We start from the raw sequence: 13,291 nt of genomic DNA, 5'->3' as shown, positions 1-13,291 counted from the left end.
TGGTAAAATATTTAAATGTACTTTGGTTCAATCAGATGATCTTTATTATTTTCTAACTTGCTGTTATTGAGAATTAAATGTTTGTGTATGATTTACAGGCTTCTGAATAACAACCAAATCAAGAAGATTTCAAGAAATGCTTTTGAAGGGCTTGAAAATCTGCAATACCTGTAAGTCGCAACAGAAATTAATATTCTCAGTGATAAAGAGTGATTGTTAACCCTCTGTGTTTTTTACTATAAATGGTGTATGCTCTTGTTAGGAAACATTGGCAGTCCTGGCTACAAAACTAGCTGATGATCTGCAAGCTGTCATACTTTGTGTGTGTGTGTACGTACACACTGAATATTGTACAGCGCAACATAGCATACCAGCAATGCTGAATGGTACCATTCTGATTTTGTAGCATTTGCACAGATGCAAATGACTGCACAGGGTGCAAGGATGTGTAGGATCAGGCCCTCAGGTCACCAGGGCAGGTTGTCTTTTTTTTTTTTTTTTACTGCTGCTTTCATTAGTTTCCATTGAAAGTATAATTTGCATGTGTGACCGCACCTGGTGATTTTGGTTATTTGAAGAATGAGTCTCATTTGTTCTACTTTTTCTATGCATGTCCCATGTGTAAATAAGGTTTGACAAAATTGTGATATTCAATCTTGTTTTTTTTGTCTATGAAAACTGTGCCTTCAATTAGATACCTTTTGGATTCACAATAATATGAACTGTTTTCACGATACCTTAAGGTTAAAATTAAACTTGCTCCTGCCAGCATCCATTACACTGTCTGTGATGCTTATTATTTTGTTGTTATTGAGTGCAACCATGAGGTTGCAAATGAGACAAATGAGAACAGCCTTAAGGTATAGTGAAAATAGTTTTCAGGTGAAAGTTCCTAAAACTCTCAGTATGATTGTGAATCCAAATAACATAATAAATGTTAAAAGATTCATGTTGCATATACTGTGGCCCTTTCATCAACTCAGTGTAAAGAAAAATAGCCCTTTAACTATTCAAATAAACAGATAAGTAAATGCCACCTTATCTCAAACTTTCCAAATTCTCATTCTAAGTTCATTTTCAGACTTCTGGAAATTCATGTTTCAGTTCAAGGCTTTAGATCCATTTCTCTCATGAGGGTTTTGAGTTTGCACAAGTATCACAACTTATTTGATTCCAAATCCTACAATTTAAAGTAAAGCTTTTGTAATTTCCTTGTAACTCCAACATATAAGTGAATCTTTTGTACATACATTTCATTAATTAATAAATAATTTTTTTTAACCATTTGATAAACACAGGATCTATGTATTCTATTATTCTGTGTTTAAAAGAATGTAACTTCTGGAACTTCCTCCATTTTGTAATGGCACCCAGGGGATATTATGGTGTAGAGGATCCTAGGAGCATAGTTCCCTGAAATTTCCCATCCAATCTCCAATGTGCCGCCTGTGCTAGCGGGCAGTGGAGGGAGCTGTCTTAGATTTGCTGTGCCAGTTTTATGCCATCTAAGGATTCCACTACCTCCAGGGAATCTTTAGCTGAAACATCATCCTGGGCTTGCAAATATGTGATTATATGTGGCAGTGGCATAATTAAAGGGAAGTTCTGAGAAACAAAAGGGCAAAGTCAGAACTTAATAGCAGAAATGAGCCACTATCCAATGAATTTCCCAATGATGGACATGGAGGGAGAAGAAAAGCTGGTTTTGAATGAAGTTTAATCATTACGTACTCATTAACCCCTGTACCACCACTGCTGTGGAAAAGTGAAGGACTTGCCAATCCTTCTCTACAAGCGTAAACATACGTTATTCCATCATAGTTTTGCTGTAATTGAATTTAGTATATTTGGTCCATTCTGTTTGTTCTTGATGGTGGCATACACAAGCCTATCTTATTTTTTTTTAATGTAGGTCAAGCCATATCTTTTGTCATAACATAACAAACATGGGGGGACATACATATCTGCTCTTATGCAAATTTCTGAAGATGGACTAACCTAAGTTGAACAAGAATTGAGCATAGAAGCATCTGGTAGTTCCTCTCACTCACGAGTTATTTCAAACTGTGGAGATCTGCAGTACGGCTCAGAAGACAGAATTGAGACCTATATTTCCTCTTCTCTTTTCTTGTCATGGCATCTGGCTAGACAGAAAGGTTATGGCTAATTTGTTGTTTCTTAATCCTCTAAGGGGAAAAAAAAAACTTTGTCCACCAAACAATCACAGCGTATAGGGTGACAATTCAAAAGGAAATGTTAAGGCTGTCATCTTTTCCCTGCATAATCTTGTTCACCTGATGCACTTGGTCTCCACTGGGAAGGTTGGAAATTGGCTTAATTCATCCAAGTGCTAATCACTGCACTAAGCACATCACTTCACTTTTCAGACTAAGCCATCATATATTAAACTTTGCTTTTTACAATTGTCATTAAACTTTTCACAACCACAGCTGTCACTGAAAATGTGCATTATGATTTTAACATATTTCTCTTCAGTGTAATATGTCCTTTTCCATGGTACATTGTTGTTAATATAAATCATTACAAAGCACAATATCTATATCAAGATCACGGTCTTCTGCAGAAAAGTTTGGGTGTGTCCCTATTTAATTGACACAGATTTGTCTCCTATAACTTATTCAGTGCTAATTTATTTTATGAAGCTCTTTGGCCCTATTCGCTAAAATTTGTAACTGTTTTCATAAATATGGAGAGCCCCAAAAGCAACTTAAAGCTTTTACAGAATGCCATGTAATAACTCTTAAATTTGTATTGTCAGTGTCCTAAACTGGTTGGTCTGATGTGTGACTTTCCTAGCTTTAGCTAAACAGTCCTAAACACGTGGCAAATGTATTCCTCAAATAGGGAACAATAAAACTTTTTCTGAGACATGTAACACAGTAGGTTTTCTCTCCCCCCCGCCATTTTTCTTGTGTAAGTAGAAACCTTTAACCATGTTCATGATTAAAATAAAAATAGGAATCCAAGCCCATTCGATATATCCTCCTCTGCCAAAAAAATATTAAAATTACTAATTGAGGTGATTCCTGAACACATGAGAGCTCCTGAGCATAAGAATCCCATACTTTTTCATTTGCCCCAGCAAATACTTTGGTGCTGATTTTTAGACCCACAATCACCCACACACATATTTTCCCACTATTTCTTTATTTGTATTACCCTGTGGATCAAAAGCTTCAATCAGGATCATGCCCTGTTGTGCTAGGTGCTGTACAAACAGATAGGGAAACACAGTGCCTGCTCCTAGGATCTAACTGTCTAATTTGAAGTGAGGTGCAATCTATAAATGTGGCACAAGCTAGGAGAGAAATGGGAATAGGAGTAAGGATAACATAAATAAGATCACATGGTTACCTTGGTTTGCTATTATACAACATGATGATTACAAATCATTTGACTTAGGAAAATTTAAGTGCATTTTTAAAAAATACTGTATATAAAACCATATATCCCTAGGTACCCTTCAGTGCAGTAGTCTAATATTTAGCTAATATTTAGTCTAATATTTAGTAAGCATCACAGCAGAAGTAGGTCTTGGTACAGAGAAGCTATGCAATTTCCAGATTAGGTCAAAGAAGTCATTCTAAAGATAAAGGGCAGCATGGGAGTGTCCGGAGTGGCTCACAACTGTAAGTGCCTTACTCAGGGCAGACACCCCACACTGCTGGTACATTCTATAATTAGGTTTCACCAAACCAGTAACAAATGTGAACTCCTGGAGTCTTACCATGAAGTCACATACAGTCCCCTTAGAATCTCTAGTCTGTCTCACTCCAGAGACCAGTCACTTACTCCAGATCTACCAAAGACAACACTGGCAGCCAATTCTATAGTAAACTAACTAAAGATGTATTAGCTAAGAAAAGTAAATGAGAGTTATTGAGAGGTTAAAGCAGGTAAAATATATATACAGGTGAGTCGCTTTGTAATTCCAAATGGTGGCAGTGATGAAATAAACTGCCAGTCTCCCAAGGTTTCAAGGTTAGCAGATTATCTCTGGGGACCTCCGCTTTGCATCTGGTGCACTTTCCTGTAAGAGTCCAAACAGTCCAGAGATGGAGGACCTTTCCTTGGATCCCTTCTTTTAGCTCCTTCTCACAGAAAACAAGCTGACAGTGATACTACCCAGGTGGGCTTTTCCTTTGATGAAGATGAGTGAGGGATGCATTTTGAGTGTCTGACCTCTGGTCATCACACACAATGGCCATTTGCTTTGAAATTAGCATTTTTTCCTGTTAAAGTCCTTCATTAGCATTGCGCAAGACTTCTTTGATGGGTCATTAATTACAGGGGTACACACACACACACACACACACACACACACAAATGTTTGCTGCTGCATCATAACAGGATACAGATAAGAGAAAACAATGCAAATACTGTCCCATTAGTTTTATGAAGTCTAAACACCAAATATACTTGTCTACTTTCACCAATCACTTTGATCTATACTAATACACAAGTGAATGGCCTGAATGCACTCTGGCATGACCTGGTCTGCTGGCGTCACAGGGAGAAAATATGGAGAAGTTTGTGCGGGCAGCAGAGAAGTGGACATTTCCATTTCACCAATAATAATAGCCTTGAATTACCTGAAAGAGACAAGACCAGATAATGAGGGAGGGGCAAGGTTGTGAAGAGCTTTCAAAGTTAAGGATGGGAAGCTAGGATATGCAGAGAAAAACCAGGGACCAGGAGAAGAATTCAAAGATTGTGGGGGGAACATGGTCAAAGAAATGGGTCAGGAAGAGGATCTTACTATGTGTATTTTAAATTCACAATTCATTCATCTACAAATTATGGACTTTTAATGAACAGTCACTGTAATGTGATTTCCTTGTGGGAGGGGGATATTAGTCATTTTCTGTTCTGAGTATAAAGAATGTATTTCATGGATGCCAAATTCGTATAAATAAAAAAAGGAAGGAGGGAAACTTGTTAATATTTCACTGTGATGCCTCTCAAAATCCAGGATGAAGCATGTGAAAGCTGGGGATAAACATGGTTGAGAGGATCCAGCTATGAAACAAATTTCCAGAGGAGATCAGGGAAATGCAGGAAACACTGCACAAAACCTTCCTTTTTGAAAAAGCCTTTCCACCATACGAATGACACAACACTGATAGCCGCTTTCCCCAATAGCCCCTGCCTATGTGTGAACAATGTGAAAGTTCCTATAACTTTTATGAATATTATATATTTGATTGTTACTGCATTTACTGTATGATGACTAACAGTTAATTTAGACATGGGTTAGTTTGCATGTAGACAGGAATGGAGACAAAAACTTATGTTGGCCATCCTGTTGTAGGATGACTGGCCCCATTAAGAGGAAGCAGGCTCCATCTCACCTTGATTCACTAGTTGCCTATCAGTTGGGTCTGAGAGGCACCTGGGCCGCATAAAGGATAGCTGCCTGAAAGAGTCAAGAGGGACAGGTGAGAACTGCCTAAAAACAGAGGAGAAAGACCAGATGCACCAGAGAGATCCCCGAGGAAAAGGGTTGAAGGGAACCAGAAGGAGAGGAGTAATTGTGAGTTGCTGGTGATGAGTTCTGAGAAGAACTGTTGAAGGACTGGCTGAAGCTGGGGAATCCTTCCAAGGCTGGTGCATTGGTCCCTAGGAATGAGGGGAAGAACCAGTGTGGTCCATGTAATGTGGGCACAGAAGCAAGGGGTTGTCCCTGAAGGAAATTGAAGAGCAGCGGTGGGGGTTACAGCCAAGGAGGCATGGGAATAGAACACTGTAGGGAGCCCTTTGGTGGAAGACCTGAGTGGAGGGCCTGCAAGGGGAGCCCAGGAACAAAGGACTGATCATGGAGGGAAGTTCCCCTGAGCCGGGGTAGGACTCAGAGGCTAAGAGGCCTGGGGAGAGTGAAACACTGCAGAGAGCTCTCTAATGGGAGAGCTGAATTGGTGCAATGGGAGAAGACTTGTGGGAGGGAAGCGAGTCTTGGAACTCTCAGATAGGATGCCTGGAGAGTTGGGCCCTGGAATAGGAACTAAAAGAACTGGGACAGAATGGTTAATGACTCTCAAGTGCAAAAACTGGGAAGGGTGATCTTTGAATGGGGTTGAAGAGCTGCTGTGTTCTGACCTTGTTTTATTTTGGGTTTTTGAAAGGAACTGTTTTTACAAGAAGGGATCCGCAGGCTTTGGCCCTTTATATGAATAAATGGGTCTGAATTTGCTGCTGTGAGAGAAAATATTCCTTTGGATGGGGCACTGTAAACGGGAAACTGAGGAAGATGTCTGGGAGGGCTCCCTTATGATGCACCCATTTACCGATAATTGAAGGGACAAAGAGGGTGTCATTCTCCTTGCCATTTACTTCTGACCATGGTGAGTTCAACACCCCTGGTTTGGCCCAGGGGGAAACTGAAACAAAGAACTTTGAGTGGATAAAAACCCAGCCCCTGAAACTCAGGAGAAGTGGCGGAAGGGGGGGGTCAGTCTCCCGCAGTGCAGACTGTCCCCTGAGTCCCAGAAGTGGGGTATGTGGGATCAGCTAGGCCTACGTAAACTTTAGGTAAAATAGGGGTAACTTCAAAGGTGCAGCCAACTCCAAACTGTGAGGCCACCACCCAAAACCCTACCCCAAGCAAAGTTTTTACACCTAAAAGCGATAAGCGCCAGAGACTCCAGGAAATCCAGTTAGGACTTTGCTGATGATTTTACGTGGAAGGCACTGAGATAGCACAGTGAGGGGAGGCAGTCTAAAGCCCTAAGATAGATAGAGGAGTAGGATTTACTAGCACAGTCACTTATGAATTATTCTGCAAATGAAAAGGAAGATTTTGCTCTTCCAGTTTTGCATCTATGTGATGGGGGGAGCAGGTTATCTGAGCTGCGATCTTTCATATAGATGTGCTAGTGAAATTTTGCCTTAAGACTCTTCATTGTTCTAGACTTGGTGTATGATTTTCAGTGACGGCTTTGAATTGGGATTTTCTTCATGCCAAGTTTAAATTTTATTTGGTGACATTCTGCTGCATTTAACTTGTATAAGTGATCCACGAAGCAGTGGCATTTCCATGGCAAGGAGCAGGACACTTCCATTAAAACTGTAACTGTGGTGCCAAAGCTGGGATAGCTTCTAGCTGTATAATAATATTTTGTCATTTTGTTTTCTATTTCACACTCAGCTTTTAAAAAACAGTGGTATGTTTTAAATTCATGCCACAATTCTCATAGTAATTCAGGCAAGTGAGAAAGTGCCTGGTGTGAAATTTTATTATTGCAGCCATACTTGGCAAAATTCAAGAGAGAGAAATATGTTTTAGAGGGTCGGCTTGTGTAGATTCCTTTCATTTTCCCTTAAATATTAATTTGTGGGTTTTTTGGCGCTTTTTATTAACACAAAACATTGTCATGTTTGTTTCTGCAGAAAGGACTTTAACAAACATTGCAAAAGTAACTCTCAGTCACGTTCATTTGCAGTTCAGTCAGTTTGCTTTCTCTTCATTCAGCCAATAGTTTGCATGCACTCTTTGGCCTTGTCTACACTACGGTTGCTTTGCTGACATAGCTATAGCAGCAGGTGCAGCATATGCCAACAGGAGGAGTTTTTCTGTCAGCAAAGTAACACCACCTCCCCGAATGACATTATCTCTGCAGACAGAGGCACTCTTCTGTTGACACAGCTGCGTCTACACTGGGGGATTTGCTGGCATAACTCTTTCACTAGGGATGTGTGTGTTTTTTCACACCCCTGACCAACACAGCTATGCTGACAAAACTTTGTAGTGTAGTTCTGGCCTTTGTTATGAATAATTTTACATGCAACATGCTGTCCTGTAGTCTAGTGTGTTTCCATTTGGCCACGAGGTCTTTTAGTACTAGTGACGGCATATCTCTCTGTATAACTTTCACATACTTTTATGTTGTTTATTTTCTGAAATTGTCATCCTTTGTCAGTATTTCTCAGATTGTGAGACTGCCCTCCCTGGGGAGATTGACTTCTTCAGAGCAAGATGAAATACAATCAAAGGGAAACAAAAGAAGAATATGTTTATTTTGTTTGTTTGTTTCTACTTAAGAAGCAGAAAAAGCAGAAACCCTATTTCCATCATATTAATGACAAGTTCTTCGTCATAGCATTTTCACAAACAGGAAACTTACTAAGAAAGAGCAACTATGCCAGTACATGATGCTGAAGGACAAAAATAGGGATAGAAGAGAAGGAACAAAGGGAAAAGAGGCAGTTGGGAAAACGAAAAATGGAAGGCAAGGAAATTTTAAAAATGATTCTTTAAGACTTACTGGTAGAGGATGGAAAGAAATCAGAGTCCTATAAAGCTTTCAGTATATGAATTTGGCTTTGTGTTTTTGTAAGTTTTGGCTGACACTCACATACTCAGGAAGAGCGTGTTATAAATGAATAGACAAGTAAACTAACTCCCGGGAAAGAGGTAGAGGCGGCCTAGGGGAAAGCATATCCCCACAACTGCCTGTTCATAGGTACTAGTATTGGGAGACTAAGGACTGGCCTACACCTTGTGTGTTGTGCGGGTGGGGTTGATCTAAGTTACGCAACTTCAGCTATGTGAATAATGTAGCTGAAGTCGACATACTTAGACCTGCAGTGGCTTCACTGTACTTCACTGTACCTCTCGCGGCGGTGGAGTACAGGAGTCAACAGGAGAGCACTCGGGGGTCGATTTATTGCATCTAGACTAGACGCAATACATCAACCCCCGCTGGATCGATTGCTGCCCATCGATCTGGCGGGTAGTGTAGACATACCCTAAGTCTACCATGCTGGAAGGCATCCAAAGAAATATACAACTTACCATATTAGATCAGACCAGTTATCTCTGTAGCTCATTAGCTTGTATCCCACAGTAGCCAGTACCAGATTCTTCAGAGGAAGGTGCAGGAGACCCTGCAGTAGGGATATCCTGCCCACAGGTAAGATTTCTTCCTGACCCCTATCAGTGGAAGGCTGGCTATGCCATATAGCATGTGGATTTATCTCTTTCCAGAAGCTTTTTATTCTTGTTGCTCCTTCTGACACCAGTGGCACCGTTTGCCAAGTAGTGATGGATTGATTTACCAGTGAAGGAGAAATCAGTGACATCGAGTCAGGATGCATTTTTAATATAACTTGTTTATTTACACATGTACACCAGTCCTGGAACAGAGGCAGTCACAAACAGCACCCACATGCTTCCCCAAAATGTCAGCCAACATACGCAGACCTGGGTCCCAAGAAGCTACTTTGTCCCAAATATAGAAAATACTGCAAGAAACAAACTCCCCTATCTGCCACAGTTTGTCTCAATGATGTCTGCATAACAAAAAGTAATGTTACACCATTTTTTCAAAGACTAAGAATGTGTTAAGAAAAAAACAACTTGTTAGACCATGTGTAAGAACACCTCATGACTCCTGTCGTAACATTATATTATTTTTATGTTTGCTATTGTAACTCTGATGGTCTTGTTCATATAAATGTCTAATCATGTTTTGATTCCTGTTAATCTCTTACCCTTACCCTTGTTTGAGTACCCAAATTTTGTCACTGCAACAGTATTTATATTTAGATAGTTAAGGTTAGAAAAAAGAAATACTAGGATTAGGGAGTGAAATTCTTATCATTCAGCAAATTAATTCATTCTGGCTATGCTCATTCCCCCTTTGTATTTGCTTTTCACAAAGATTCAAACAATCAACTCTTTGCATGCAAATGTTTGTGTGAATTTGAAAGTTAAATTTGAAATTTGCTTGCTCAAGTATTTACAGAAACTTAATTTTATACCAGCAGTGCTCATAAGATCAACCACTCAATGAACAGATACAATACCATATAGCTTATCTGAGCAATCACAAGTAACCAACACAACTTGGGAATATAGTTATACAGGAATTGCCATTCTAGTTCAAAACATTGGTCCATCTTGTCCGGTATCCTGCCTCCAATAGTGAATTTAGAGGATGGCATAAGCACGTGCAATCAACCCAGAAATATGTTTTTTTTTAAAAAAATGGAAAAAAATTAATAACATACATGTAAGGAAATCATAGTCTTAGAGGCTAAATATGTGAGAGATTGTTGTGCATTGTTTGCTCAGCTCTGCTGACAAGTATCCAGTCTGAACATTCTCTTGTTTTCCTTAAATACATCTGTATATGCTTTATAAGATAGCTTTAGCATTTGGACAAAAAATTGATATGTTTATCCAACATGTATGTTTTTACCTTGTCACTCAGGAGATGCTGTAATGTCCTTAATACAATTAATGACTTAATTCTAAAAGAGGACAAGTTAATGCGGTGTTTGAGTCTTCTATTTCTCATTGCAATAATTTGTTTTTTGCAGTTACTTGTACAAGAATGAAATCCACACAATAGACCAACACGCATTTAAAGGACTTGGATCATTGGAGCAGCTGTAAGTAACACAATGCAATTGATTGAAATGTCTGTGGTATAATTCCCTGATTTTATTTAAAAATTAGAGAGAGAAATTGAACTGCAATTCTGTAGCCAGAGTCAGTTAGAGAGTATAATAATATGCAACAATGTATCTTCAACTGTTGCCTCGGAATGGGAGAAGATATACAGCAGGGATAACTTTTACATAGTTCACTGTGATAAAATATTAAAACATTTTCCAAATGTTTATAGTACTTTAGCTGCCTAGCTTACTAAATATGAACATCATCCTACATAGACCCAGCCAGCCAAACATTTTCATAGTCACACAGTGAAATATGAATAATAAAATGTGGGGAAAATAACAAATGAAATGATGATAGGCCTACTGATATATGCTAGTCTCAATTTTCAGTAGTTATCAGTAAATATTTTCCTTGAAAATCAGTCATTTAAAACATTTTCCAAATTAATTCTGGCTTCAAGATTACTTTTATTGCAAAATGGAGATTTTGTTTGTGTTAGGCTAGAAGATGCAGAATATTACTTATTTGCTATTGTAAAGACATCTACTATGAGAAATTACTGTAGCTACTGAGAATCATGTTTTTAAAACCTAGTAATTCTCAGGATAACATCGAATTATTGCATGAACGACTCGCATTGTTATCGCAACAATTCTGCCTAAAAAAGATTTATAGACTTAAATTATTCCATAGGTTGAAAATGTCATGTTCTGAATTTATTGTCCTTACTTAGCATTAATTTCCATATAACACTAAAACAGATATAATACAATTAAGAAACAAAAACGTTTACTACTTTTGCGTGCTTAAATGCTTAGATGTATTGGCGTAAGTGTGCCATATGTTAATTGGAATATCAGGAGAATACAATACAACCTCCTAGTCATATCCTTATCTTACATTTTTTCCTCAGTAAGATCTCCAATATTCAGCCTTTTCTCTTTGAACACATACTAAGACGCTCATTCAGGCCCTTGTGACCTCCAACGTCAAAGCTTTTCCTGTTACCTAATTCACCCCTTTCGGATCCATTCAAAATGCTGCTGCTAAGATCGTCTTCCTGTCACTGTAGCCATGTTGTCTCCCTTTCAAAGGCCTCTCATCAGGCCCCCTTTACCTCCATATCAAATAGTTACAAGCCTCTTGTTCTTGAGTAAAATTTTCAAAAGTGCTTAAATGAATCGAGCCCCTTCACAATTTAACACCATCATGCGTATCCTTTCTTTTATATTATATTCCCCCCGCACACCACTCTACCATTGGTGCCAACCATTGTTGTTCATTTGTCAGCTTCTCCCATAAATTTCTTCATGCCTTCTTCCATGCCATCACTTATGCATGAAACACCCTCACTGAACTGATCTGTAGAGCAGCAACCATGCCCTCCTTTAAATCCCTTTTAAGGATCTGCTTCTATTGTGATGTCTCCAGTAAACTGCCAGCTGATAATGGCTATTCAGGTGCCCAGTAGAGCATTATATTGCTATCTATTTTGTATTATATCTTTTGAAGAGAGGAAAAAAATCCCCCCCCAGTCCTATAAATGGTGTATATAGTCAGTCTAAGTACCTGCATCTTCATGTCACCTTCCTGCCACACCTTCCAGACTAAGTACCCTCCCCTTCCTCCATCCAACCTAGTTTGTTACACTAGCATGTCACATTTTGCCTTAATTCCAATTGTAAACTGTTTTTGGAACAGGGACTGTCTCTCACTGTGTGTTTTGCACCATGCCTAGTGTAATAGTTGAGGCTTCTGGATAGTACCATAATGTACACAATAGCATATTAATACACCGCCCCTCCCCCCACTGCCACCTCACAATTCAGGGCAGCATTTGGCCCTGAGCCTCTTGTCATGACATTCTTTAGAAATAATCAAGTAGCAGGTTAAACTACTGCAGTCAGACTGTTAGGGTACTGTTGTTCATATAAGGTGAGTTACGTCCCATTAACTTTCAAAGGGACTTGTGCTTCCAAAGCCTTTACTAATTTTTGAAAATCTCTCCCTTATGGTATTTTGCAGTTCTCTCCAATGTATCTGGGAAAATTTTACTTCAGGAAAGCTGCCTCCATCGATTTTTTTTTATTATTATTTTTTTTTTTATCAACGCCCTTGCAATTTTGTGTCCGGCACAACAAAATCAGATAATTAGATTTGAGTGTTCAGTGGCTCAAAATTTATCTATTTATTTTTAACCTAATCATAATTTTTCATTAGGACACTGCTGAACTGCCCAGTCATGCCTTTCTATCCCTCCAGATGTCATTGTTACCTCACAAGAGGATGCTACCCCAAACAGTGAAGAAATCTGGCAGACTAAATTGAGTTTCTTCATTTGTCTGTGTGTACATTCTCTTTCATTCAGGAACAATTTAAAAAAATTAAAATCTGTCCAAAATGTTCAAACCTGGGTGCTTAAAATTCAGCTTCCTAAATCCATGTTTAGGCTCCCAAATATAAAATTGGCCTGATTTTCAGAGGGCTGACTGGATTTGTGGGGGAGGGATAGCTCAGTGGTTTGAGCATTCGCCTGCTAAACCCAGGGTTGTGAGTTCAATCCTTGAGGGGGCCATATAGGGATCTGGGCCAAAAAACTGTCTGGGGATTGGTCCTGTTTTGAGCAGGGGGCTGGACTAGATGACCTCCTGAGGTCCCTTCCAACCCTGATATTCTATGATTCTAAGAGCCCAGGTTTGAAAATGTTGGCCTTTTCCTCTATGTGACAGACAGTTCTCTATGTTATAGGGTCTGCTACAGTTATCCTTAGCTTAAAAAAAAAAAAAGTCAAGAAAATAGGCTAGTTTGGCATTTTGACAGAAGAAATCTCTCCTAAAAAGGAAGTTGAGCTTTTGAGTAAAGGACTGG

At 39.1% G+C, this 13,291-nt stretch overlaps 1 protein-coding gene across 1 annotated transcript in view; it reads left to right on the top strand.

Annotated features, from left to right (window-relative positions):
• PXDNL (peroxidasin like) overlaps positions 1-13,291 on the top strand; it is a 295,352-nt gene that overhangs the window by 150,386 nt on the left and 131,675 nt on the right. The window contains exons 3-4 of the mRNA XM_034762906.1: positions 99-170; positions 10,342-10,413. Coding sequence (XP_034618797.1) covers positions 99-170; positions 10,342-10,413 — 144 coding nt within the window. The remainder of the gene's footprint in view (positions 1-98; positions 171-10,341; positions 10,414-13,291) is intronic.

The sequence above is a fragment of the Trachemys scripta genome, chromosome 2 (assembly GCF_013100865.1).
Source record: "Trachemys scripta elegans isolate TJP31775 chromosome 2, CAS_Tse_1.0, whole genome shotgun sequence".
Lineage (NCBI taxonomy): Eukaryota > Metazoa > Chordata > Testudines > Emydidae > Trachemys > Trachemys scripta.
This window is presented reverse-complemented; position numbering and strand designations above follow the sequence as displayed.